Raw genomic sequence first — 25,434 nt, 5'->3', positions numbered from 1 at the left:
TTTTGAAGTGCCAGTCAACGTTAATTGAGCTTAATTTTTATGATATGTTGCTTTGAAAAAAGTTGAGCAAGTCTAAAAAATGTAAACCACTTCTTTCCATTCAGCATTCTATATGTTTAAACAGAAGTGCACTGCTGTCCTTCCTCATCCTGAATCACATATTGCATTGCTTTATGAAGAGTTTGTGGTCTCTACTCTTTTCATTCATGCAGAAGATAATTTGTATCTGTTTCCTTTCATCTCCTCCCTGCGTCAGATGACATATTCGCTTTTTAAGCTGCTTATGGTGAACAACACATTGATTTTTTTTTAACCTTAGTCCTTTTGTATTTTCATTTAGTCAATGTGAAAAAGTTATTTGATTGAACTAAAGTTTCAGATTCTTAATGGGTTTTTATATCAGTTGTCATCCTGTAATGGTATTTTTTTTCTACTGCCGGTGCATCTTATTTCAAATTTTAAAAAGCTTTGTATTTAATTCCCTTAGGTAATGACTTGAAGCCTTGAAGCAGGCTGCATCAATTTACCAAGAAATCATTTTTTGATCATTCATTACTTTATGACAGTCATATTTCATCTAGCACAAGTAAATGTTTGTAATTTTACCTATGTTTTATAAAGAAATACCTAAGAATTTATCGCGCTAAGGCACCAGCTGAGGAAAAAAGCTTCAAGGATACTGAGATTTTGAGTTCCAGTAACTAAGTTTGCTTACAAGTTCTTTGAAAGGCTAAAATGCCTTTTCAGTGAATATTGATAATATTTGTATCTGAAGATTAAAATATAAATATTATTACTGCAACTTTGTGTCTTATTGCAGGAGGACTTCCATTTTCTTCCCTCCCAACCAAGTCAGTTTGGGATGAACATCTTCACTTTAATGTGAAGATGTTCTATAGGTTCTCCTGATCAGTCCTGCAACTGAACCTTCCACTGTGGCCCACTTGCATGTATCTCAACTGACTCCACATACTAATCTCCAGGCTTATGTTGGTCCCCACCATCCATCCCACCAAAGAAAATCCTACCATCCCAGTCCTGCCCCTTCCACCATGCGTAACGTAAATATGTCACCCTCTACCAAAGTCGAACAAGAAATCTCAGAGTAGATCAGAACCTGGAATGTTTTCAGTCTTGCTTTACCCTGATGAGTTTCATTAATATTATGACGTACAAGTAGAATGGCCAAGCACATGCAGCTCCGTTGTTTGGGAATTTTTATATGCTTTGAAAGGCAATCAGCTCATCACCTTTCCAATCAAAACTCCATCTCCAACATGGGTCATATCTTGCTTCATTTTATATGCTGCAATGCAAGTGGTATCAATTAATGTGCAAATAGCCAATCGTCATTACTTTTTGGAATATGACAGCCCAAGCAATCATGCATTCTCAAGCTATAAATGGGTAGGCTGTCTTAAAATTTGACCGTAGGGGCCAATTCGGGATCTACAGACTCTGGAGCAGTAGGGACAGGGGACCAGATGTGATCGGCTGCTTGGGTGGTAGGATCCTTCCTGAGTTTCCTCTTCTCTTCAGCAGTCACTTTTCTGGATTCCTCAGAATTCTTGGGTGCTCAGTGGATTGGCATTCTCCAGCAGACAGCTGCTGCCACTTGTTGACATCAATATTTGCCTGAGAGAGCTGCGATTGGTCATTGTACCTCTTGCACGGGGCATCACAATCTCCCTTGCCCTGAGATAGCTCTCCGTAGAGTACTGCTTCGATAACCTGGAATTGGCCATGTAAGACACATGGCCTGACCAGCGGAACTGCTTGAGCAGCAAATTGGTTTCAATGCTTGGAAATTGAGCTTTCTTCAGGACCTCATTGTTGGAGACACAATCCTGTAATCTGATACCCATGATGGAGCAAAGGCAGAGCTGATGGAAGTGCTCGAGCAATCGGATTTGCTTACTGTACAAGACCCCGGCTTCAGAGCCATATAGCAGTGTTGTGACAATGGCAGCCCTGTACATCTGGATTTTTGTGGACAGACAGCTGGTGGTTCTTCCACACATGTTTCTGGAGGCACCTGAAAGCACAGCTAGCTTTGGTGAGTCAATTGTCAATGTGCCTTACTACTGTAGCGTTGTTGGAGATGACACTGCCCAGGCAGATGAATTGCTCAACTGTGGTGAGAGGGTGGTCATCAGTGGTGATCTGAAGTGGGTTGTAAATGCCATGCGGGGGCTTCTGATGGAGGATCATTGTTTTCTTCAGACTGGCCATTAATTCAAAAGCCCTTGCAGCCTTGCTAAACTGCAGTCTATAGCGTCTCTTCTGTTTGCGTGACAAGAACATGGTCATCCGCATATAGTAGCTCAAGAATGGGCTCCTGCACGGTTTTTGTTTGGGCGGGAAGGCAGCGGAGGTTGAAGGTATTTCCGTCAGTGCGGAACTGAATGTAGCTGCATCTCTGAGGTGGTCTCTTTCGCTTCCCATATCTTCATAATGAAAAAGATTGGCAAAGAGCGTTGGTGCCAAAACACAGCCTTGTTTCATGCCAGAACTGATGGGGAGTGGGTCAGACAGGTTGCCGTTGTGTTTAACCTGACCACTTTGGCCTTCAAAGAGCTGCTGCAGTATGGTGAGGAACTTTGGGGGACAGCTGAGCTTTGACAGCGCCCATCGTGGCTGACTGTATCAAAGGCCTTGGTCAGGTCAATGAACGCCGTGTACAATCCCATGTTCTGATTATAACACTTCCCCTGTATCTGGCCAAGAACGAAGATCATGTTGGATGTGCCTCTGCTCGCTCTGAATCGCACTGACTCTCTGTGAGGTTGCCTTCAGCAATGGTAGGGATGAATCTGTCCAAGAGAATTCTGGCGAGGATCTTCCTGGTGGTGGACAGCAGGGTAATGCCAATCCAATTTCTCCCCTTTTTTCTTGTACATGGAGACAACTACAGCATCGTAGATCATTTGGGACTGAACCTTTCTCCCAGCAGAGCGTGGACAGGTTTGTGGTTTCGCTCAGGAGAATGTCTCCAACCATTTTGTACGCTTCCACTGGGATGCCATCAATGCATTAAGTGAAGTGTCTCCCGTAGCCTCTCATTTCCAGGTGTTTTGATCATTGCAAAACCACTGTTAAGCTTGCCATGCAGGAGGTCGCTGGCATATGGCCTCTCCTACACTACTGTGCCCATAGCAATCATCCCTTCATGTCTCTTGTGAGTTTGCTATGTCATAGCATGACTGAGTGTCCAGTGGTATAACTGGACGGGCAGGCTGGGCTCATCGGCCTTGGCTAGGTACCAGCCTAGGAGAAGGACAGCTCCGATTCCAAACCCGGGTAGATGGGACTCATTGGCCTTGCCAGGCAGTCTGTCTAGGAGAAGAAAAACTCCGATACTCAACCTACAGCCTTGCAGTTGTCGCAGCTTGCTGTGCCATTGTGGAATCAGTCCGCGCACACCGATCCTCACTATAAACCTACACAAGGCAGGCGGGAAGAAAAGTCCTACAGCGATGGAGAAGGGGTGAAATGACGGGTGTTAGATGACACTGGGAGTCGCAGTCTCAATTCTGCATGTAGGCAGCTCAGACCCATGGGTCGTCTATCTATTGACCTGAGGCAACAACAGCCTTCAGCAGCCCTCTGTGTGACCAAGCAGCACCTCTTCAGGGATAGCACTGCCTGTTCCTGATGGAGACAGACCTAGAAAAGGTGTCCCAAAAAATCTTTCCTCACCACCACCTGCTTTGTTCACCGTGCCCAGTGGGCATCTTACTCAAGTGGTAAGAAAAAGGAAAATAAATCAAAAGAAGTCAATATATCTCAAAATTGTGTGCTGGAATGTACGCACAATGCAGGACTCTACAGAAGGTGACTGACCCCAAAGATACTCAGTGCTTGTGACACAAGAACTAGCTTGGTGGACAATATCATTGCTGCGATAAGCAAAGTACATTTTGAAGATGGAGGATCTTTACTAGAGCATGGTGCAGACTACTCTCTCTTCAGGTCAGGCAGAAGCTGCAACAAGAACAGACTCTTTGGGGTGGCCTTCATGATCAAAACCACCATCGTCAATAAGCTTCAAAGCCAACTGATCTGACACTCAGATTGACGTATGTTCCTGCGACTCCGGCTGCAAGACAACCAATTTGTCACCTTTGTGAACATCTGTGCCCTCACACTGCAAATAGACCCTGCTATTAAAGAGATGTTCTATAGGGAGCTGAAGTCCCTCCTATTGGAAACATGTAAGGCAGACAAAATTATCGGCCAGGCAACTTCTATGCCGGGGTGGGTAGAGATAACAAGGTATGGCCGGGAGTCTTCGGTCATCATGGTGTCAGAAACTGCAATGACAATGGGAGGATGCTCCTGGAGCTCAGCACAGAATTAGACCTGATTATAAAAAATACACTGTTTTAACAGAAAGCCAGGTTCAAGATGACCTGGAGACACCCCCAATCCAAACCCTACATCCTGGTGTGCCAGGATGTTCTACATGCCAGGGTCATGCCGAGCGCAGACTGTTATACGGATCACATGCTGGTCAGGGCGAAAGTCAGACTGGTTATCAAGCCAGCAATAAGGAAAAGGGAACAAGGGTTGAAGATACTCCAGGTGGATAAGCTCTTTGGCCTCTGACATGTACTCCAGATTAAGCTAAGGGAGAAACTGGACAGCAAAGGCACCCCAAACGCAGACTTCAACACAGGAAAGAAATGGAAGCACCTGAAGACTATCATCCAGGATGTGGCTGTCAAGGTAGTTGGGTACTCCTCAAGAAAAAACAAGCACTGGTTTGATGAAAATGACATTGAAATTTGGAACCTGCTGCAAAAGAAACACCCCTCCCATTAAGTGGTGCTATCTAGACCAGACAACCAAGCAGCCAGGGCAGATTTCTGGACTGTAAGCAGTGACCCCCATGCCAACCTGAGACAGATGCAAATCGATTGTGGACTGACCTAGCAGAATGAACGTAGCACTATTCAGACACTGACAACACTCGAGGCTTCTACAAATCACTGCACATTGTGCATGGTCCAACTCATCAGATTAACACTTAACAATTGTTGGAGTTCCCATGTACCTAAGGCCTCATCTTTAATGTTGGAGCTCACATGTTTCGGACATGCTGTCAGAGCAACCGAGGCAAATAAGCATTGGTGCATTCCCGACATTGTATATACTGCTACCACTGTCTTCAGATGCTGGACAGAATGCACATAATATCGGCTGGAGGGCTGAGTACCAGCTGGACATATTGCCTTATCCCAGAAATTATTGAGCCTTTTGGGGTGTTTTTGGAGCTACTCTTGTCTTGGGAAGCAGAGAGTATTCCTTCACCTTCTTGACATTTTCCTTTAGGCAGGTTACCCAGCCTCTGACCTGCTCTCTCAACGTCAATGTGGTTGGTTGGGTTCTGATCAGTGTGTAAATGATGAGAGACCCAGCACTTGTAATGCCAAGGAAAATCCAGAATAGGTAGTCGCACTCTCTTTTATTGGAGATCATTGTTACTTGGCAATTTGTAATGTGAATGCTCCTTGCCATTTGTGAGTCCAGACCTGGATTTTGTTTAGGTGTAATGTTCCGTTATATTGACTCGTGTATGTCTAGGGGAAATCCCGCCCAGCACCTGCCTCAACACTCCCCTCAGGGTCAGTCGCCGCCTGAATCAATCCCAAACATCAATCATCAGCCAGCACACCCAGTATATTTTAACAAGTACACGTTTTATATATATATATATATATATATATATTACTAATTCTATGACATTAATAGGAATTTGATACAGAGAGGAAAGTAATGAAAAAAAGGCACCAACACTTATCAAAGTCCAAGTTCTTCACACGCTACCGTTGGAGCTCAATCGATTCCGGACGACCACCCGAATCCTGTCAACTCACGGCTCGGGACCACCCGGAGTGATCGACTGGAGCCTCTCCGCACGTCTGCCGTCCTCCTCCGACTCCCCGCCAAAACCCCGTCCACCATCCTCCCCGTCTGTCCTCCGACTCCCCGTCTGTCTTTCGACTCCCCATCTCTCCACCGTCCTCCCCGTCTCTCCTCCGACTCCCCGTCTCTCCTCCGACTCCCCGTCTCTCCTCCGACTCCCCGTCTCTCCACCGTCCTCCCCGTCTCTCCACCGTCCTCCTCGTCTCTCCTCCGACTCCCCCCCGCCAAAAACCCCGTCCACCGTCCTCCCCGTCTCTCCTCTGACTCCCCGCCAAAAACCCCCGCACGTCCACCGTCCTCCCCGTCTCTCCTCGTCTCTCCCCCGACTCCCCGCCAAAATCCCCGTCCACCGTCCTCCCCGTCTCTCCTCCGACTCCCCGCCAAAACTCAGTCCACAGTCATATCATACAGCATGGTATCCGAAAAAAAAATGATACATAACCACCCATTGGCTAATAGAAGGCTGCTATCTCACTTTAAAGTAAAACAAACTGCTAGCGCAAACTCTCTTCAGCGTTTAACACAACAAAGCCGCATTCCCCAGATTAACATAACAAAGTCGCCATTTTAACTCTACAAAAAGAAAGACCTCATACACTCTCCCCCACCACAAAAAGTCATGCCCTCATGACGTTACCATAGTTCACCAGTGCTCTTTGTAAAACACAAAAACCAATGCAGGTGCATAAAGCAGTGACATAACTTTGCAGGGCAGTAGAGATCACACCCTGCTCTCCCGGCGCTATATAAGTTAGTCTTTCCGGGGGATGCCTACTCCTCTGAGGCCTCTGTACTTCCTCTGCTGACTCTCCCTGTTCAGACACCCCAGGTGACCCCCCGGCCTATCTGTCGGACCTCCCCCCTCACCGGGATCCCTCTGCCCCTGTGAGCCCTCTGGCTCGGGTTCTGCCTCCACCCTCTCCTCCCCCAATCCCGGCTGTAATACAGGCGGCTCTGCAACACCCTCCCTCGGTTCCCCTGACTCAGTGATGGAAGGGCCAGGAGCCTCTTCTCCCGGCACCGGTGAATCAGCGAACGGAAGCAGGTACCACACGTCCGAATAATCATCTTCCGATGACGTATCCCTTCTCGAGGTGGGGGCCAGCCCCGTCTTCTTCGCAGCGGGCTCTTTCCTTGCCCCGCGCCCTCACAGAGTCCTCGTACTAGGCGTAAACTCCCATTCGGGCTCTGGGTCCATCTTCACCTCTCGAACCAGACGCAACAGGTGGTTCCGATGAAGTACCTTGACAGGCCCCTGCCCGCCCTCAGGTCTCACCCGGTAATTAGGTCTTGCTACTTGTAGCTATGGATTGCTTCACATTCTGGTAAGTGGAGAATGTCATGTAAAAATTATGCAAACTTCGGCACATCTCCACTTCTGACTTTATCATGGATGGAGGCAGACACAGATGATTGGGCCTAGGGCACTGCTCTAAGGAACGCCTACAGTGCTGTTTTGGGGCTGGGATAATTGACTTCCAACAACCCAAAACCATCATCTTAGGTGCAAGGTATGATCTGGATTTATTTTTTCATGTGATATCTATTGGCTTCAATTTTACCTGAGCACCCAGTTGCCACACTTGGTCAAATATTCTTTGAAGTTAATTGCAGTTGCTCTCTTTTCACCTCCGGAATTCAGATATTTGATCCATCTTTTGGACCAAGGATGTGATCATGTTTGGAGTGCATTGGTGAACATGTCATTGGTGAGAAAGTAGTTCTTTTTAGCACTTTCCAGGACATTGCCATTACTTTGATGATTGAGAATCACATAATTGGACTGTAGATAACTAGATTGGACTTGGCCTACTTTTTGTAAATGGATGTACCTGGCCAGTTTTCCATGTTGACAGGTGATGCTGGTGTTGTAACTGAACTGAAACAGTCAGACTAGAAAAGCGCAGAAGTTCGGTACGGCACCCAGGATTTTGTCTGCTCCCGTGGTCGTTACTGTATCCAGTGCCTTCAGCAGTTTCTTAATATCATTTGAATTAAATCAAAGGTGATGAATTGCGACTTCTTCTAGGTTCTCAGAAGAAAGTGACATGCACAATGCATGCAGTACTTCTGGTGAAAATATTTGGAATGCTCCAGCCTTTGCCTTTAGCACTCATGCTGATCTCTGCCGTTGTTGAGGAAAGGGATGTTCTTGGATTATCCTCCTCACATAAGCTGTTGGAGTATCCAGTGTAGTTCACAACTAGATGCAGAATCTGACCATGCAGTCATGAGTGTGCAGGGAGTAGGGTAGGGGGCTGAGGACACAATCTGGTGGAATGCAAGTGTGAAAATAATCCTAGTGGAAGTATTGCTGCTTATCCTTACTAACTGCGTCTGGAAGTCGATGATTCAGTTGCAGAAGGAGGTGCTTGACACCCAAGTCTTGGAGTTTTACGTTAAGTTTGCTTAGAATTACAGTATTGAAGATGGAGCTGCACTCAGTAAACGATAGTCCAATGTAGGTGACTGCTGTTCAGGTGCTCCGGAGATGTGTGCAGGGCAAGGGAGATGGCGTCCTCCATAGACCACTTTTGGCGGGATGCAAATTGTAGTGGGTCAGTTGTCGGGATGGGTGGTGATATTCTAATACCCTTTTGTTCAAAACTTGCATAGAAACACATTTGGGTGTGCTGTTGTTGGCGATGCTGCCTGATTCATTTTGTAGCTTGTTACAACATGTAAGCCCTGCCAAAATTGACTCAATTTTGGACTGTAATTGCTCTTGCCATCTCTGATACCATAGAGGTTGTACCTATTTCTTGAAAAGATCAGGGTCACATGATAACAATAGGGAGTGGACCTCCTGTTTCACCCATGGTGTCTGGTTTAGGAAGATCCAGATTGTCCTCTCTGGTACACAGTCCTCCGCAAATTTGCTGATAAAGTCCATGATGGTGGTGACATACTCATCTCAGCTGGAAGCTGAGTCATTGATCCTATGTATTTCTTCGTAATTACTGCAAATGCCTCCAAGAAAATGAATCTCAGGGTAGTATATTGTGACATATATGTACTTTGATATTGAATTTACTTTGAACTTTGAGTCTTTGAACATGGACCAATCTATTGGCTCAGAGCAGTCGTGTAGAAACTCACCTATTTCCTCAGACTAGCATTTACAAGTAGATTTACCTCTGTAGCCATCAATGCCTTTCTTAACCAAATAAATATTAAGTCATATTCTACTGAATTTGTGTAACATGACCATTGACATTGTTGGATCCTATGGTCTTTGCGATCGAGTTTCTTCAGAAGTCAAGGATAAGGCATAAAACTTGCACCTTACAGCCGTATTCTAAGTGTTACAAGAACACAGAATGAACAGAACAGAGCTGAGAAAAAAAAGTTGAGGTCATTCTCTACAAAAACTACTCCAAATAAAAAAAATTACAATGTTCCTGTGATAATAATTAACCTATAAAATAGCGAGGTTCAAGTGGCATGACACCTGCTGCAGAAAAACTAAAATACAGAGGCAGCTGTACCACAATTACTGGACAATTAATTGAAAAATTATACATATATATACTACAGGTAGTTATATAAAAGAAAGAAGCAAACAAAGAAAAGTTAAAATACAAGAAAAACAACAATTTCACCTGAATCAAACACCATTCTTTATGTGTATATTTCCTGCATATCTGCTACTGTTGGTGAAATTGTTGGCTATTCTCCAGTATTGTTGAAGGGATATGACATTTATAATTTGTGGCATTTATAATTAAAATCAAAAGACAAATACAACCTGCATCAATGCTATCAGTCTGATTTGGCACATGAAATCTTTGGATCATGTGCTTTTAAGTGTATCACCGTGACCAATCAGGTTCAATCTCATCTCTGTCTTTATAACTCAGCGTTATGATACTCTGAATTTGCCTTCTAATTTTCCTCTATTCCAATTCTTTTCTATCAGTTCTTTGCTGTAATAAGATGTCTGAAACTGTAGGCATTATTTGAAGTGACATCTTCCTAATGGACTTTAGGAAGCAAATACAACTTGCCGATCTTGTTATGAGGTATCAAATGTTGTAACACTTTACTCACAATAATATTATGAATTACAATTAAATGCATCAATTTAGTTTTCAACATTTTTTATAGATTTTCAGAACTGAACTAACTAACCTTTAAGCTGTTGATCGTGCAATGGTACTTTCATTAAATCTTGTCTAATTTGCTTTCTATTTGAGAACAAAACTACATTCTTAAATAGGAAATCCTGATATCCTGGGGGAACTGAACAAATCATGGTCTGTTATTATCACTGAAAAAAACATTAATCTAGTATTCTTTCTCCAATTATATCATTTTCACATTAATATTTAATTCAATTCACTGAATTTTGAGAGGAAAATTATATCACTTGTGGATTTATGAATTTTGCAAAGACAACTTTGTCTTTCCAACGATTCCATGAGCATCGAAAATTTTAAATAAAACTGTGCTACAAATCTCATTGATCACATTTTTAAAGCGTATTCTTAAAGTAAGCATCAATTTTTCCTGTTCAAAATTGATCGTATTATATTTTAGAAGACCATTTCCAGTAATTGTATTGCTGAAATTACAGCAGTTCTTCAAAAGTTCTTATTTCATGTTTAGCATTTCCAAATGCCAAAGGATTTCATTTAACTATAATCTCTTCTCATATTTCATATAATATTTATATTAAATTCTATTGGTAATATGAAATAATGGTTAAATGTTATATATGTTTTAATATTCATTTTATTTTATTACTCTATTATATTTAATATTTATGTATATTACCGTAAAATCGTTTATTAAAGTCTTCTTAACACAATCAAATGTCATTCACAGGCTTTTTTTCTCTCATTCCCACTAAGTCGGAGTATATTTCATTTTCTGACAGATGGTGATTTTAATTAAGTTACTTGTCATCTCCCATTTTTTCTATATAAAAAGTATTATTTGGTGTTATGAAGTCTTGGTTTTACATGTGCTTAATTTATACACAGCTGAAGGAAATTAAAGTTTATTATTACTTTCATGAAAAGCAAAATTGTTCAACGTTAAAATTTTTTTCTGTGAAAATATAAATAAAAGAAGCCACATTAATTTATGAGGCATATTTAAAGTATGTTGCTTAATTACCACATGGATATTTGTGTAATTTTAGCTTCCCTGTTTGTTTTGGTTTTAGATTGAAAATGTTGAAATCAGAAATAAAGACAGTAATACTAGGGAGGGCAAGTGGCAACCATAGAGAGAGAAAAAGAGTTAGTATTTCAGGTCAGTGCATCTTGTTCACACTCAGAAAAGTAAAAAGACCAGTTACAGAGAGAGATAAGAGTAGAGAGAACAAAGGGAATGTTTGTCCAGGCACCTGAGTAACACAGTAACTTTAGATTCTTGTGATATGTTCTTTGTTAAATATGCTTTCTATGATCATCTATAATCTATGGTTCCAAAGACAATTGAAGGTGCAAAAAAGTACATTGATTAGTAGGTGATTGGCATGTCAAGTTTTATGCTTTAGTATACTTGGTTGTAGACTGGGTAGCTCAGCATTATTGCTGAATTTGTGTGTTTGAGAAATAATCATGTCTCAATGCAAGTTGTTGCAGCACAGGTGGAACTTTGGTTTCTAGCCAACAATGTGGAAAGTTGCCCAGGTTTGTCTGCTCCAAAAGAAAAATCATAAATGCAGCCTGGCTAGTAACTGACCCATCAATCTGCTCTCACTCATTGGTAACAAGTGAAGGAAGGTGTCATTTTCCAAGTTACTTAATAGTATTGGTGTATAGTTTGTGTTGTCAGGATCCCTTGCCTGCAGGCTGCATTGCAGCATTGAAAAAAGAGATGTATTTCAGAATTGTGTTTGAAAGGTTACCACCCTTGACAGCATTTGAGCATCTATGACCTCTAGAAGCTGTTGTAGAATTGAAGTGAAAGCTAGTCGAAGAGAAACTTTGCCACTGGCTTCTTACAAAGTACAAAGCAAAATAGATTTAGTTGTGGGAGGAACTACCATGACCCCTCGACAATGCTGCAGGAACATTTCAGGTGCCTTGCCTTAACCATCTGCAGATGCATTATAACTGTCCATCCTTTAACCATAGTCATTCTGGAAACGGTTGTCTAATACTCACTTCCATTCACAACTCCACAGACAATAAAATCCTTCCCTTCTTGTCGTGATCTGGGTATCACTCAGCCATGGGTTGATAAGTGACTAGTAAATGCAAAGCCACAGAGTGTCACATTATGGACCATATCTAACAAGAGATTCAACAGCATTATCATCCTTGAGTTTTTTATCATCAAGATCACGGGTGATAAGTGGGGAATGGGCAGGGTTGGGAAATGTGTTGCCTTTGACCTGAAACTTAATTGGAGCAACCACATAAATACTGTGGATACACGAGCAGTTCAGAACCTGGGTGTCTCGTAGTGACTCTTTGACACTCTTCTGTCTTAAACGTTTACCATGGCACAAATCAGGGCAACAGAGGAGCATAAGCACTTCCCCAAAAGATGCAGTATCAACAACACTCGAGAAGCATGGTATCAAACAGCCAACTTAATTGGCACTCACGTTAAACATTCATTTTATCCACAAATGACGTAACTTGGCTGCAGTGTGCACCATCTGCAGATGTAGTGCGGCAAATTACCAGGGCTTTTTACAATGCAAGATCTCTATCACCGTAAAAGCAAGGCATAAAGGGGAGCCTATAAATTCTCTTCCATGCCCACAGTTTCCTGCCTTAGAATTGTATCGCTGTTCATTTATCATCACTGGAACACTCTCCCCAACAGCACTGTGAATTCCTCACTAGACAGATTACAGCAGTTCAAGAAATAGCTTACCGTCACAAGCTAAGGAGCAGTGAGGAATAAACAACATGTGCTGACATTGCCAGTATTACCCCTTGGATATGAATACAAAAGAGTGGGAAATTTTGAGTTCTGAATTTTGAAATCTAAAGAAACAATGAGTGAAATAAGAAAATAGTATTTGTTTTAATATGAGTGATAACATTGACAGAAGGAACATTGATTAGATTGTTTTAATTGGTCTTTTCAAAAATACTTTTGCTGTTTGGTGTAGTGAGACTGCTAGCAAGGAGAGGCTATTAACAGGGCAAAATTGCAGACAAAATCAAAAAGGGTGAATGCAGAACTGAAGGTGTTATGTTTGAATACGCACAGTATGCAGAATAAGGTAGATGGACTTGTACCACAGTTACAGATTAGCATGTGCGATGCTGTGGGCATCTCTGAATCATGATTGAAAGAAGATTATAGCTGAGAGCTCTGTTGCAAATAAAAATAAATCAAATCACTGAAAAGAGATGACAAAGAGTCAGAAGGTGTTGAATCTTTGTGGGTAGAGCTAAGAAACTGCAAGGGTAAAATGACCTTGATGGGAATTATATACAGACCCCCACACATTAGTAAAGATGTGGTCTACAAATTACAATGGGAGATAGAAAATGCATGTCAAAAGGGCAATGTATGATAGTTTTGGGGGATTTCATTATGTAGGGAGATTGGGAAAATCAGGTTGGTGCTGGATTCCAAGAGAGGGAGTTACTAGAATGCCAAGGAGATGACTTTTCAGAGAAAAGTAGTTGAGACCACTAGGGGTTCAGCTATTCCGAATTGGGTGTTATGCAATGAACCAGAATTTTTTTAGGGAGTTCAAGGTAAAGGAACCCTTAGGGGCAGTGATCATAATATGATGGAATTCACCCTGAAATTTGAGAAGAAGCTAAAGTCAGATTATCAGTATTACAGTGGAGTAAAAGGAATTACAGAGGCATAAGAGAGGAGCTGGCCCAAAATTGATTGTAAAGGAACACCAGCAGAAATACTGACAGAGCAGCAATGGATGGAATTTGGAAGGCACAGGATATTACCATCCCAAAGTTTTCTAAAGGCAGGATGACACAATCGTGGCTGACAAGAGAAGTCAAAGCCAACGAGAGAGCCTATAATGATGAAAAATTAGTATGGTTAGATGACTGGGAAGCTTTTAAAAACTAACAGAAGACAACTAAAAAGTTATAAAGAAGGAAAATATGTAATGCAAAGTGAGCTAGCTAATAATATTAAAGAGGATACCAAAAGTTTCTTCAGATATATAAAGCGTAAAAGCGAGGCGAGAGTAGATATTGAATCACAAACAAGAGAAAATCTGCAGATGCTGGTAGTATCTGTGAAAGTCCTGCCAAAGGGTCTTGGCCCAAAATGTCGACTAGACTCTTTTCTATAAATGCTGCCTGGCCTGCTGAGTTCCTCCACCATTTTGTGACAGCAGATGTTAGACCGCTGGAAAATTATGCTAGAGAGGTAGTAATGGGAGAAATGGCGAGTGAACTGAATAAGTATTTTGCATCACTCTTCATTGTGGAAGACACTAGCAGTATGCTGGAAGTGTGGGAGTGTCAGGGGGCAGAAGTGTGTGAAGTTGCCATATCTAAGGAGAAGATTCTAGAGAAATTGAAAGGTCTGATGGGAGATAAATATGTGGACCAGATGTATACACCCCTGGGTTCTGGAAGAGGTGGCTGAAGAGATTGTGGGGGCATTAGTAATGATCTTTCAAGAATCAATTCCAGAGGAATGGAAAATTGCAATGCCACTCCACACTTCTAGAAGGGAGAGGCAGAAGAAAGGAAATTATAGGCCAGTTAGTCTGACCTCAGTGGTTGGGAAGATGTTGGAGTCAATTGTTAAGGATGAGGTTTCAAGGTACTTGGAGGCACATGATAAAATAGGATGCAGTCAGCGTGCTTTCCTTAAGGGAAAATCTTGCATGACAACTCTGTTGGAATTCTTTGAAGAGATAACAAGCAGGAGAATCAATGGATGTGTGTACTTGGATTTTCAGAAGGCCTTTGACAAGGTGCCATGCATGAGCCCTTGATATCACAGGGAAGATGCTAGCATGGATAAGGCATTGGCTGATTGGCAGGAGGCAAAGTGTGGGAATAAAGGGAGCCTTTTCTGGTTGGCTGCCAGTGACTAGTGGTGCTTCACATGGTGTCTTGGGACCGCCTCTTTGTATGTTAAATGTCATTGACTTGGATGACGGAATTGATGGCCTTGTGGCCAAATTTGTCAGACGATGTGAAGATGGGTGGAGGGGCAAGTAGTTTTGAGGAAATAGAGAGACTACAGAAGCATTTAGACTGTTTAGGAGAATGGGCCAAGAAGTGACAGGTGCAATACTGTGTCGAGAATTGTATGGTCATGCACTTTGTACAAGAAATAAAAGGGTAGACTATTTTCTAAATGGAGAGAAAATACAAAAGTAGTGAGGTGCAAAGGGACTTGGGAGTCCTCCTGCAGGATTCCCTAAAGGTTAATTTGCAGGTTGAGTCAGTGGTGAGGAAAGCAAATGTGATGTTTGCATTCATTTCAAGGTGATTAGCATATAAAAGCAAGAATGTAATGTTGAGGCTTTACAAAGCCATGGTGAATTCTCATTTGGAGTATTGTGAGCAGTTTTGGGCCCCTTATCTAAGAAAGGGTGTGCTGACATTGAAGAGGGTTCAAAGGAGACTCATAAAAATGATTGCAGGATGGAAAAGCTTGTTATATGTCATATTATGGCTCTGGACCTGTATTCACAGGAGTTCAGAAGAATGAGGGTGACCTCATTTAAAACCTATTGAATGTTGAAAAACCTTGATAGAGTGGATGTGGAGACTATTTTTGCTATGTTGAGGGAGTCTAAGACAAGAGGGCACAGCCTCAGAATAGAGGGGCATCTTTCTAGAATGGAGATGATGGCCTAATTCTGCTCCTATATTTTATGGTCTTCTTTACTTTTGGGGTTCACTCATTCCATAGTTTAATCTGCTGTACAACATCAGATGGCACTTTCATTACTCTCTTATTGGTCAAGTATCCATTGGAAACACTGGCATCTAGCTTTGCAATACCTTCCGATATGTAGCAGATACTTTGGATATTGTAATACTTTGTCTGAGCCAGCAGTTCAGATTCCATGAGAAGTAAATGTTAATGAAAGTTAGGAACGTTGCACAAGCTGCACAGAGTGTGTGATTTTCATTCCCGGGCTTTCCATGTAACTGATTAATATGTGTAGCACCCAGCAGCATCCAACACCATGCAACCTGTGACTGCTGTTCCTCATGTTCACATACAGAAGCAGGCTTGCAATGCTTATGAAATCTACTTCTGTACAAGTTAATGGCATCCTTCTGAGTAATCTAAAGATCACTAACATATGAGGGTTGATTGATAAGTTCATGGCCTAAGGTAGAAGGAGTCAATTTTAGAAACCCTAGCACATTTATTTTTCAACATAGTCCCCTCCTACATTTACACACTTAGTCCAGCGGTCGTGGAGCATACGGATCCCTTCTTTGTAGAAGTCGGCGTCTTGGACCTCCAGAAAGTGGTCCACAGCAGGGGTGATTGATAAGTTTGTGGCCTAAGGTAGAAGAAGATGAGTTATATAGCTCTTGTTACATGCACGTGCAGTTCAACTCTTTGAGTGATTATGCAGAAAGTTTGAAGTTAATAACTCGTCCTTCACCCTCCCCCTCCCCCAAATTATTTCTAGCATAAAGCATCAGCATTCCCATCACCCACCATTGCAAGCAACTGCAAAGCTCCCAAAGAGATACCATATTCTACAGTCCCTCAAAAACTGTTCACTCCAACATTTCAACATCCCACAGGTACCCTCTCTCTCTCTCTCTCTCACTAACAAGGGAGAGACAGAACTCAGTCCACAGTGACAGGGGAGACATTTGCTGTTTCAATGTTACAGTCAGTCCGAAGCATTTTTTTTTTATTTTAAGTTCTCTGACTTGAGAATCAGCAAATTGATTACCCAGTGCAGACCCCTCTGACAGCCACTCTCACTGTCTTCGATGTTCCGGCTCCTGTTACCTTTAGTATGCAACACTGGTGAAAATTCGTGTCCATAGAGCTGCGCAGGGTCTGAAGCCGCCCGACTTCAGGCCGAACCTGGACATACCAAAACGCAGCCGATCGGTGAGCTCCAAGAATGGGAACGTGCCGTTGTGCAGAACTGCAGTGTTTGAGTGTCACTGTAGATCAGAGATCATGATAGAACCCTAACCACCTTGAAAAGGAAAATAAAGACATTAGAATAGGAAGAATTTAACTGTCTCGCTGATGAGCTGGGAGAAGTTGCCCTTTGGTGCCATCTTTACCTCCACTCAGTTTATTGTAATACATACATCTGATTGAAACGTATAAAATCCTAAAAGGATTGGACAGGCTAGATGCAGGAAGATTGTTCCTGATGCTGGGGAAGTCCAGAACGAGGGGTCACAGTTTAAGGATAAGGGGGAAGCCTTTTAGGACTGAGATTAGGAAAAACTTCTTCACACAGAGAGTGGTGAATCTGTGGAATTCTCTGCCAAGGGAAACAGTTGAGGCCAGTTCATTGGCTATATTTAAGAGGGAGTTAGATATGGCCCTTGTGGCTACGGGGATCAGAGGGTATGGAGGGAAGGCTGGTGCAGGGTTCTGAGTTGGATGATCAGCCATGATCATAATAAATGGTGGTGCAGGCTCGAAGGGCCGAATGGCCTACTCCTGCACCTATTTTCTATGTTTCTATAATAATTTTAAAATCCATAAATTACAATAAGAAATGTATTTAAAAAATTAAATAAGTAGGGACAAAAGAGAAAAATGACAGACAAGCAAGATACTCGTTGACCAATCCCCACCCCTCCCTCTACAATATGACTGTTTAACAGGCTTTTACCATGCCAGTTAAATTCCAGGTCATGGTAACCAAGCAGTACTTTCCACTGATCTTGCAAAGATGCAGATTTTACGGAGCTCACTGGAAAGCATTTCTTCCCTGCCTTAATTATCTCCTAACAACATTAATATGACTGCTGGTGATGACTTAAACTGATGGATGAGATGTGAGTGGATTTAATTTTGATTTGATAGTGCAGATTTTTTATGGAAGCAAATATATACATGTCCAAAGGACAGGCAAAATAAATTTAATTTGTGGTTTGCCACCTTTACAGTTCTGAAATTACTGACTTCCCTTTTTTGTGCATCAGACTAAAATTCCAGAAACCATGACAGAATTTAACTTAGTCAGCAAGTTGATCTGAGATAAGTCACATGTTTAGAATTCTAAACTTTCAGGGAATGTCTGATATTAGATGAATGCTTAGTCTCTCTTTCTACCAAACAGAGCCAAATAAATGAAATTAATTGTCGTAGCAGTCTATTATGTAAGAATATTAACTGCTGCAACTGAGTGATTGCAGGATTTGGAGTTTTGCAGGGATTGCTACTAAATGTACCTACCAATTCTGAAAAAAACCTATACATTTGAATTACAGTCATGGTCAATTTCTTTATGTCTGTGGGTTGAAAGTTAAAAAATGAAAATGCACTGACCATCAAACAATAATGCATCTCAATTCGGGCCATAACCATCGGAAGGATGAGGGGCGGGGGGGGGGAGGGGAATCTCATTGAAACCTTTCAAATGTTGAAAGGCCTAGACAGTGTAGATATGGAAAGGATGTTTCCCATGGTGGGGTGTCTAGTTCAAGAGGGCACAGCTTCAGGATAGAGGGGTGTCCATTTAAAACAGATGCAGAGAAATTTCTTTAGCCAGAGGGCAGTGAATTTGTGGAATTTATTACCACAGGCAGCTGTGGAGGCTAGGTCGTTGGGTGTATTTAAGGCAGAGCTTGATTGGACATAGAATATAGAAATCTACAGTACATTACAGGCCCTTCGGCCCACAATGGTATGCCGACCATGTAACCTACTCTGGAAACTACCTAAAATTTCCCTAGTGCATAGCCCTCTATTTTTCTAAACTCCATGTACCTAACTAAGAGGCTCTTAGGAGACCCTATTGTATCTGCTTCTACCACCACCGCTGGCAGTGCATTCCAGACATCCACCACTCTGTGTGAAAAGCCTACCCCTGACATCCCCTTGGTACCTATTTCCAAGCACCTTAAAACTATGCCCCCTCGTGCTAGCCATTTTAGCCTTGGGAAAAAGCCTCTGGCTATCCACACGGCCAATGCCCCTCATCGTCTTGTCCACCTCTATCAGGCCACCTCTCATCCTCCTTTGCTCCAAGAAGAAAAGGCCAAGTTCACTCAACCTACTCATAAGGTACGCCCTCCAATTCAGGCAACATCCTTGTAAATCTCCTCTGCACTGTCTCTACAGTATTCACATCCTTCCTGTAGTGAGGAGACCAAAACTGAACACAGTACTCCAAGTGGGGTTTGACTCTTGAACTCAGTCTCATGTTTGATGAATGCCAACAGACCATACGCCTTCTTAACAACGCTGTCAACCTGTGCAGCAGCTTTGAGTGTCATACGGACATGGACCCCAAGATCTCTCAGATCCTCAACACTGTCAAGAGTCTTACCATTTATATTATATTCTGTCTTCAAATTTGATCTACCAAAATGAACCACTTCACACATCTGGGTGAAGTCTATCTGCCACTTCTCAGCCCAGTTCTGCATCCTGTCGATGTCCCACTATAACCTCTGACAACCCTCCAGACTATCCACAACACCCCAACCTTTGTGTCATCAGCAAACTTTCTATCCCACCCGTCTACTTGTTCATCCAGGTCATTTATAAAAATCACAAAGAGGAGGGGTCCCAGAACAGATCCCTGCAGCATACCACTGGTCGCCAACCTGCATGCAGAATATGAACCATCTACAACCAACCTTTGCTTTCTGTGGGCAAGCCAATTCTGGATCCACAAAGCAAGGTCTTCATGGATCCCATGCCTCCTTAATTTCTGAAGGAACCTTACATGGGGAACCTTATCAAATGCCTTACTGAAATCCATATACACTACATCCACTGCTCTACCTTCATCAATGTGTTTTGTTACATCCTCAAAGAGTTCAACCAGGCTCGTAAGGCACGACCTGCCCTTGATAAAGCCATGCTGACTATCCCTAATCAGATTATGTCTCTCCAAATGCTCATAAATCCTGCCTCTCAGGATCTTCTCCAACAATTTGCCCACCACTGAAGTCAGACTCACTGATCTTTATCTCTACTCCCTTTCTTGAAGAAGGGAACAACATTTGCAACTCTCCGGGACTTCCCCAGTCCCTATTGATAATGCAAAGATCATCGCAAGAGGCTCAACAGTCTCCTCCCTCGCTTCCCACAGTAGCCTGGGGTATATCTCATCCGGTCCCGGTGACTTATCTATGATGGACATGGCATCAAAGGTTACAGGGAGAAGGGGCTGAAGAGGGGGGAGAGAAAAAGGATTGGCCATGTTTAAATGGCGGCGCAGACGCGATGAACCAAATGACCTAATTCTACTCCTATGTCTTATGGCCTTATGGTCTTTTAAGCTCAGCTGAAGTAATTTGACAAGTTTTTAGATATATTCATAATGTGTATTGTTTAGCAATGCAAGACATTCAGACAAAGGAAGTATATGCAACGTGTGGAAAAGGCCTTGTACCAGACACCCATTGGCCTATGCTTGCTGTCCGTGAAATATTAAAAAGCCAGGCCATTCCAGTATAAATCTGAAGGCATTATAATGTGAGAGTGGTGTGCAATCTAAAAATTAACAGGGTATTAATATAAGTTTTTCTAAATTATCACCATTTCTGAAATATTTTTAAAGATGCAAACGCAAGAAAATCTGCAGACGCTGGAAATTCAGGCAACGCACACAAAACGCTGGTGCAACTGCAGGTGCTGGAAATGCATTCCGCCAGCATTCTGTGTGTGTTGTCTGAAATATTTCTGATTATTTCTGTCTATTTGTGTAACTGGATGTGTGCATGAGTAAATAAACATGATGCCTTTACATTTTCTGTTTATTCTACCAAACCTCCGAATTCTAAGCTAAACAAAATAGGTACATTACAGCAAGAACCACTATTGTTAGAATAAAGTATTGGTAACCCTTTCACTGTTCAGTCTGCAATAGTGATTCTGCCACTTTAATTCTCCCTTCCCCTCCTGACTTCTTCGTTCTCAGCCATTGTCCCTGTTCGAATGAAGTTTTTCTACCGTTAACACACTGTACCAGCTTCTGGACTCAGCAATTTCAAATAATCAGCACCTGGAGCACTGCTGTTTCACAATATTTTCTTCTGGGAATTTCAAATACTGTTTCTTCTTTCATCATTAACATCTCCAATAACCATACTTCCTTACTTGTCCCATTACCATCCTATTTCATCACACAACATTGTCACTTTTATCACTTAATCTGTCCTAACTTTCAATTGATCAATGTACTTTCGCTTTTGTTTATTCTCCCTTTCAACCGACTTCAACTGTTTGATGCACTTTAAATCTGTTTAAAACTTTTTCCATGTCTGTCCAAAGGTCATTTACCAGAAAATACTGTGAATGCCTTTTCTCTCACTAGAAATGATCCCTAAGTATTTCTAGTACTGACAGATTTTATTTAAAATTTATGTATTGAACCAGTCATTGGACATCAGTGCTAAAATTCATTTTGGTAATGCACTGACCAAGTAACGGAGCTTCTCATTGTGTTAAAGGCACCATTAGTGTATGAGTCATTGTTGTTGTGAATAATATTGATGATAGCTGTGTCAAATGTTCTCCTGAATAATAAAATGAACGAATGGCAGCCTGGCAGTATTAAGCAATAATGTATCAACATACTTGCACACACAAGGTAGGATGCAGGGCCAAAATCACAAATTTTGCATATTTTCCTTATCTCAGTTAAGCTGTTATGTTTTTTTTTCTAATTGTAGTTGATTATTGATTAGTGGAATCTTAGGCTGGGTAACTAATTAATAAAACAATAAAAAAAACAAATGTGTTGAATTTTTTCATTAAAATACAATTAAGTTTGTTGACATGAGTTGTATTTTACATAACTGATGTGCTATTTCATCCTTGGGGCATTCTACTTTTTTTATATCCTATAGATTCTCCATGGAAGGTACAGTTATCGAATATTAATCCTGATGTAGTGCACGTTACTGTGAATGGATTGACATCAGCTCGCTCGTACCAGTTCCGAATCTGCGCCGTGAATCAGCTGGGGAAAGGGCAGTATAGCGCTGAAACCAACAGGTACACTCTTTTCCAATAGAGAAAGCAAAGTTTAATCAGTTCTATATTTAGTTTGATGCATAGGATTAATACAGTATACCCCAACGCAGTGAAGCATTGCTATATTTTTCATCATTTTAATTTTTCAATATGCTGCACACTACCCTTACTGAGCGAATCTATTTAAAGATATTTTATGTGCATTAAGTATATACAGTATATATATATATATATATATATATATATATATATATAAAATGTTTATATGTTTTTATCTGAACATCAACAGAATACTAGAGGTTCAGCTTGGAATGCAGGTGATGTCTCTGAACATCTGCGTAATTATGAAGATCAATTCCTCCAAAGTATCCCAACGAATAAAAACAAAAGCAAGGAGCATAGCTTTGGTTAATTTAGTGCAAAGTGTTCCCCATTTATACCTTGAAGAAAAGAAATTATTAATACACCATCTTTCCATCTTCAGGATCTACCAAATACTTTACAGAAATTGAAGTATTCTTGAAGTCTAGTCACAATTGGAGTGTGGGAAATACTACACTAACTTCAGAAGTGAAATAATGACTTGGGTAGATTTAATGTATTTTGTAAATTTTGGGAAACTGAAAATGTTTTTGAGCTGAAGCTTGGTACAAATTTAGGAAGGAAGTTCAGAAATATAGAAGTTAATGCAACTAAAGGCTGTGTCTTCTATAGAGTGCTAGTGGATGAGTTTAGAAAAGGATATATGGCTGGAACATTGATCAATGTGATGTACAATGTGGCTGTGCACAGAATTAATAACATTGTTAAGAAGCAGGAATGAGTGAAACTTTCAAGGATCTTGCTGATAAATGAATGGGATTAATGGAGAACTATATATATGTGATTTTATTTTGCCATGATTAATTTTCTGATGATAATAGGCAATGGGAGAAGGAGAACATTAAAGAACAACCCAGAACTGGTTTGTCCATGGTTAAATTTTGGCCTAAACACGCAAAACCTTCTTGTCTTCAAGAGGTTTCATAGGATCTTTTGCATTCAACCTAGAGTGCAGAAGAGGGTGTTGTTTAACATCTCTTCCAAAGATGAAGTAATCAATGTAGCCACGGAGATGAATTTCAACAGCGGATGGGAGGGGTCCAGAGGAAATCAAGTGGTCCTGAGGTTAAAACCCCTGTGAAAGGTTAAAGTTCTGTTCATGTTCATGCAGAGTGCAAGTAGGTTGTGGATGGAGTGATTCAAGCAAAGAGATCAACAGTGAGGTGGCAAGAATGGGTGACAAGGGAGCAAGACTTATCTGTTGATGTGATCAGCTCAGAGAAGTAATATCCTATACTGAGTGACTCATCCCCTCGGTTCTCCAAAATCTGTATTTGCATACAGGGCACAAGTAAGGAGTATATGGAGTAATTGCAGTAGTAATAACATCCAAAAAGTTCACTGTTATCCACCTGATCAGCACCCCTTCCATTAGCCCAAATGTTCAATCCTGTCATTAGTTTGCCCTATGTAACCTCCACAACATGTGCTGCGGTAACTTGCCAAAGCTTCAACTTGAAATCCCAAACCCACATTATCTGCCACTAAAGAATGGGACAGCTAAGTACATAGAAACAACACCACCTACAAATCCTTCTCTGAATTGTACACCCTTGGATGTTGGAAAAGTATTGTTCTGTCTTCATTGTAATTTGGTTAAGATTCTGGGATTCGGTCCAAACAGCATTGGGAATCCCACCCACCATCTGTAAAGCTTCAAGAAAGCTGCGAGCTACCATCTTCATAGATCAGTGACATTGAGCATTGTCTGTGATTCCTACAACAGATGAATAAACAGAAGCATTGCTGAACATCGTACTCTTGGTCCTCAAGAGTAAGGAGCCTGCTAAAGAGCAATGCTAGAGGCTATTAATAGATAGACACTAACAATTTGGTGGTCAATTCAGAGGAAACAACTGTGCTTACATGGTCAAAATGGGGCATTTATTACTCACTCACAATTAGTAAGCATGGATATATTAAAGGTGGTTTGGATATGATTATTATAAGTGAAAACATGGGTATTATTTCAATTATATCAAGTAGGATTGAAGACAATTTGGATTGTATCCCAACTCTAGCATGATCCAGTTGGGCATAATGGTTTTCTTTCTGCATCAGTCTTAGCTGACTAAAAAATGTGATGTTATCATAGAAGAGAATGCAGGATTGAATGTCCCTTTTGTATTCATCAAACAGCTAACAGAGACATTAAGCTACATGTATGCAGGCCAAATGAATTTTAATTAAGTATTTGACAGAATTCTTTCCTCCCTTTTCGAACAATATGCCAGATGATATATCACTTGCTTATGCAGAACAAACATGTTGTTTTTGACTACTTGTTGGCCTGTTTAGTTATGCGCGTTGTAAGACATTGACATTTTGCACCTTAATGTGCTTAATTGTGAAGGTTGAAGATTCTCCTCTTTACATCACCCTCACTTATATCTATCACCGTGCGCAATGAGGAGATCAGAAGAATGGCTTTGGCAATCCATTCACTCAGCAGAGATTCAAAATAATTTACATGGTTAACTCATATTTTCTCATTTTCTTTAACACAGAGGATGCCTCAAGGATCAGATCTCTCATCTCCATGAACTCCACCCATATTCTTCTACCATCCACTGCACTTGGTGTAATTAATGCACCAGCCAGCATTAACGTACAAAGGCTTCATCTTTGGGATGTGGGAGTACGGCACAGAACCCATGATGTTGTGCCGAACTAGTAAATAAATGCCTAAAACAACTAACCCCTTCTGCTTACACAATGCCATATCTTTCCATTCTTTGCATAGTTGTAAGTCAACATTAATTATTGTGCAGCACGAGACCCAGTCCAATTAATGATGTCATTAATTATGCAATGCAGCGAAACCAATAATATCATTTTTTATCAATACAAAATAAATGCCTTTGGCTGTTTTTTCAGTCTTGGTAAGTTCATGCATACAAGACAAGCAACAGCTGTTTACACTCACATGGCCTTCTCTGAATATAGCAGGAACCTGGGTTGTATAAGGATTCTGTTCTCAGAAATGTCTGTAAACTGAAATTTCCGTAAATCAGAAGTAAATGATTTCCCCCAGAATTGTAGTGTGAAACCTTTAGCCTCAGCAGTCCTTGGGAACTGACTTACAAAGAGTGCAATAAGAATGGTCAATGTTGGCAATAGGAGTTCTTACCAGCAAGTGAACTGTGATAAATCTTTGCCTAGATGTAGCCAGGAGTGGGGTGATGGTGAGGAATTTGTTGAGGATGGAGTGGGGAATCTGATCTGCTAACAAGCAAGAAAGCTGAGCATTTTATTTTCATTTAATAAAAGAAAGTGTGTGCTGATGAGAGACGGCTTAGAGCATCCTGACTGGCTGCATCACTGCCTGGT

At 41.4% G+C, this 25,434-nt stretch overlaps 1 protein-coding gene and 1 long non-coding RNA gene across 3 annotated transcripts in view; one reads left to right on the top strand and one right to left on the bottom strand.

Annotated features, from left to right (window-relative positions):
* sdk1a (sidekick cell adhesion molecule 1a) overlaps positions 1-25,434 on the top strand; it is a 744,722-nt gene that overhangs the window by 521,872 nt on the left and 197,416 nt on the right. For both annotated transcript variants that reach the window (XM_072268711.1, XM_072268712.1), the window contains one exon: positions 21,876-22,023. In XM_072268711.1, the coding sequence (XP_072124812.1) occupies positions 21,876-22,023 (148 nt within the window). The remainder of the gene's footprint in view (positions 1-21,875; positions 22,024-25,434) is intronic.
* Positions 1-25,434, bottom strand: part of LOC140203024 (uncharacterized) — a 46,130-nt gene that overhangs the window by 6,413 nt on the left and 14,283 nt on the right. The window contains exon 2 of the long non-coding RNA XR_011887266.1: positions 16,831-17,026. This is a non-coding gene — a long non-coding RNA (uncharacterized lncRNA). The remainder of the gene's footprint in view (positions 1-16,830; positions 17,027-25,434) is intronic.

This window comes from Mobula birostris, chromosome 9 (genome assembly GCF_030028105.1).
Source record: "Mobula birostris isolate sMobBir1 chromosome 9, sMobBir1.hap1, whole genome shotgun sequence".
NCBI classification, from domain to species: Eukaryota; Metazoa; Chordata; class Chondrichthyes; order Myliobatiformes; family Myliobatidae; genus Mobula; species Mobula birostris.
Note: the sequence above shows the minus strand (reverse complement) of the source record. Positions and strands in the feature narration are given on the sequence as shown.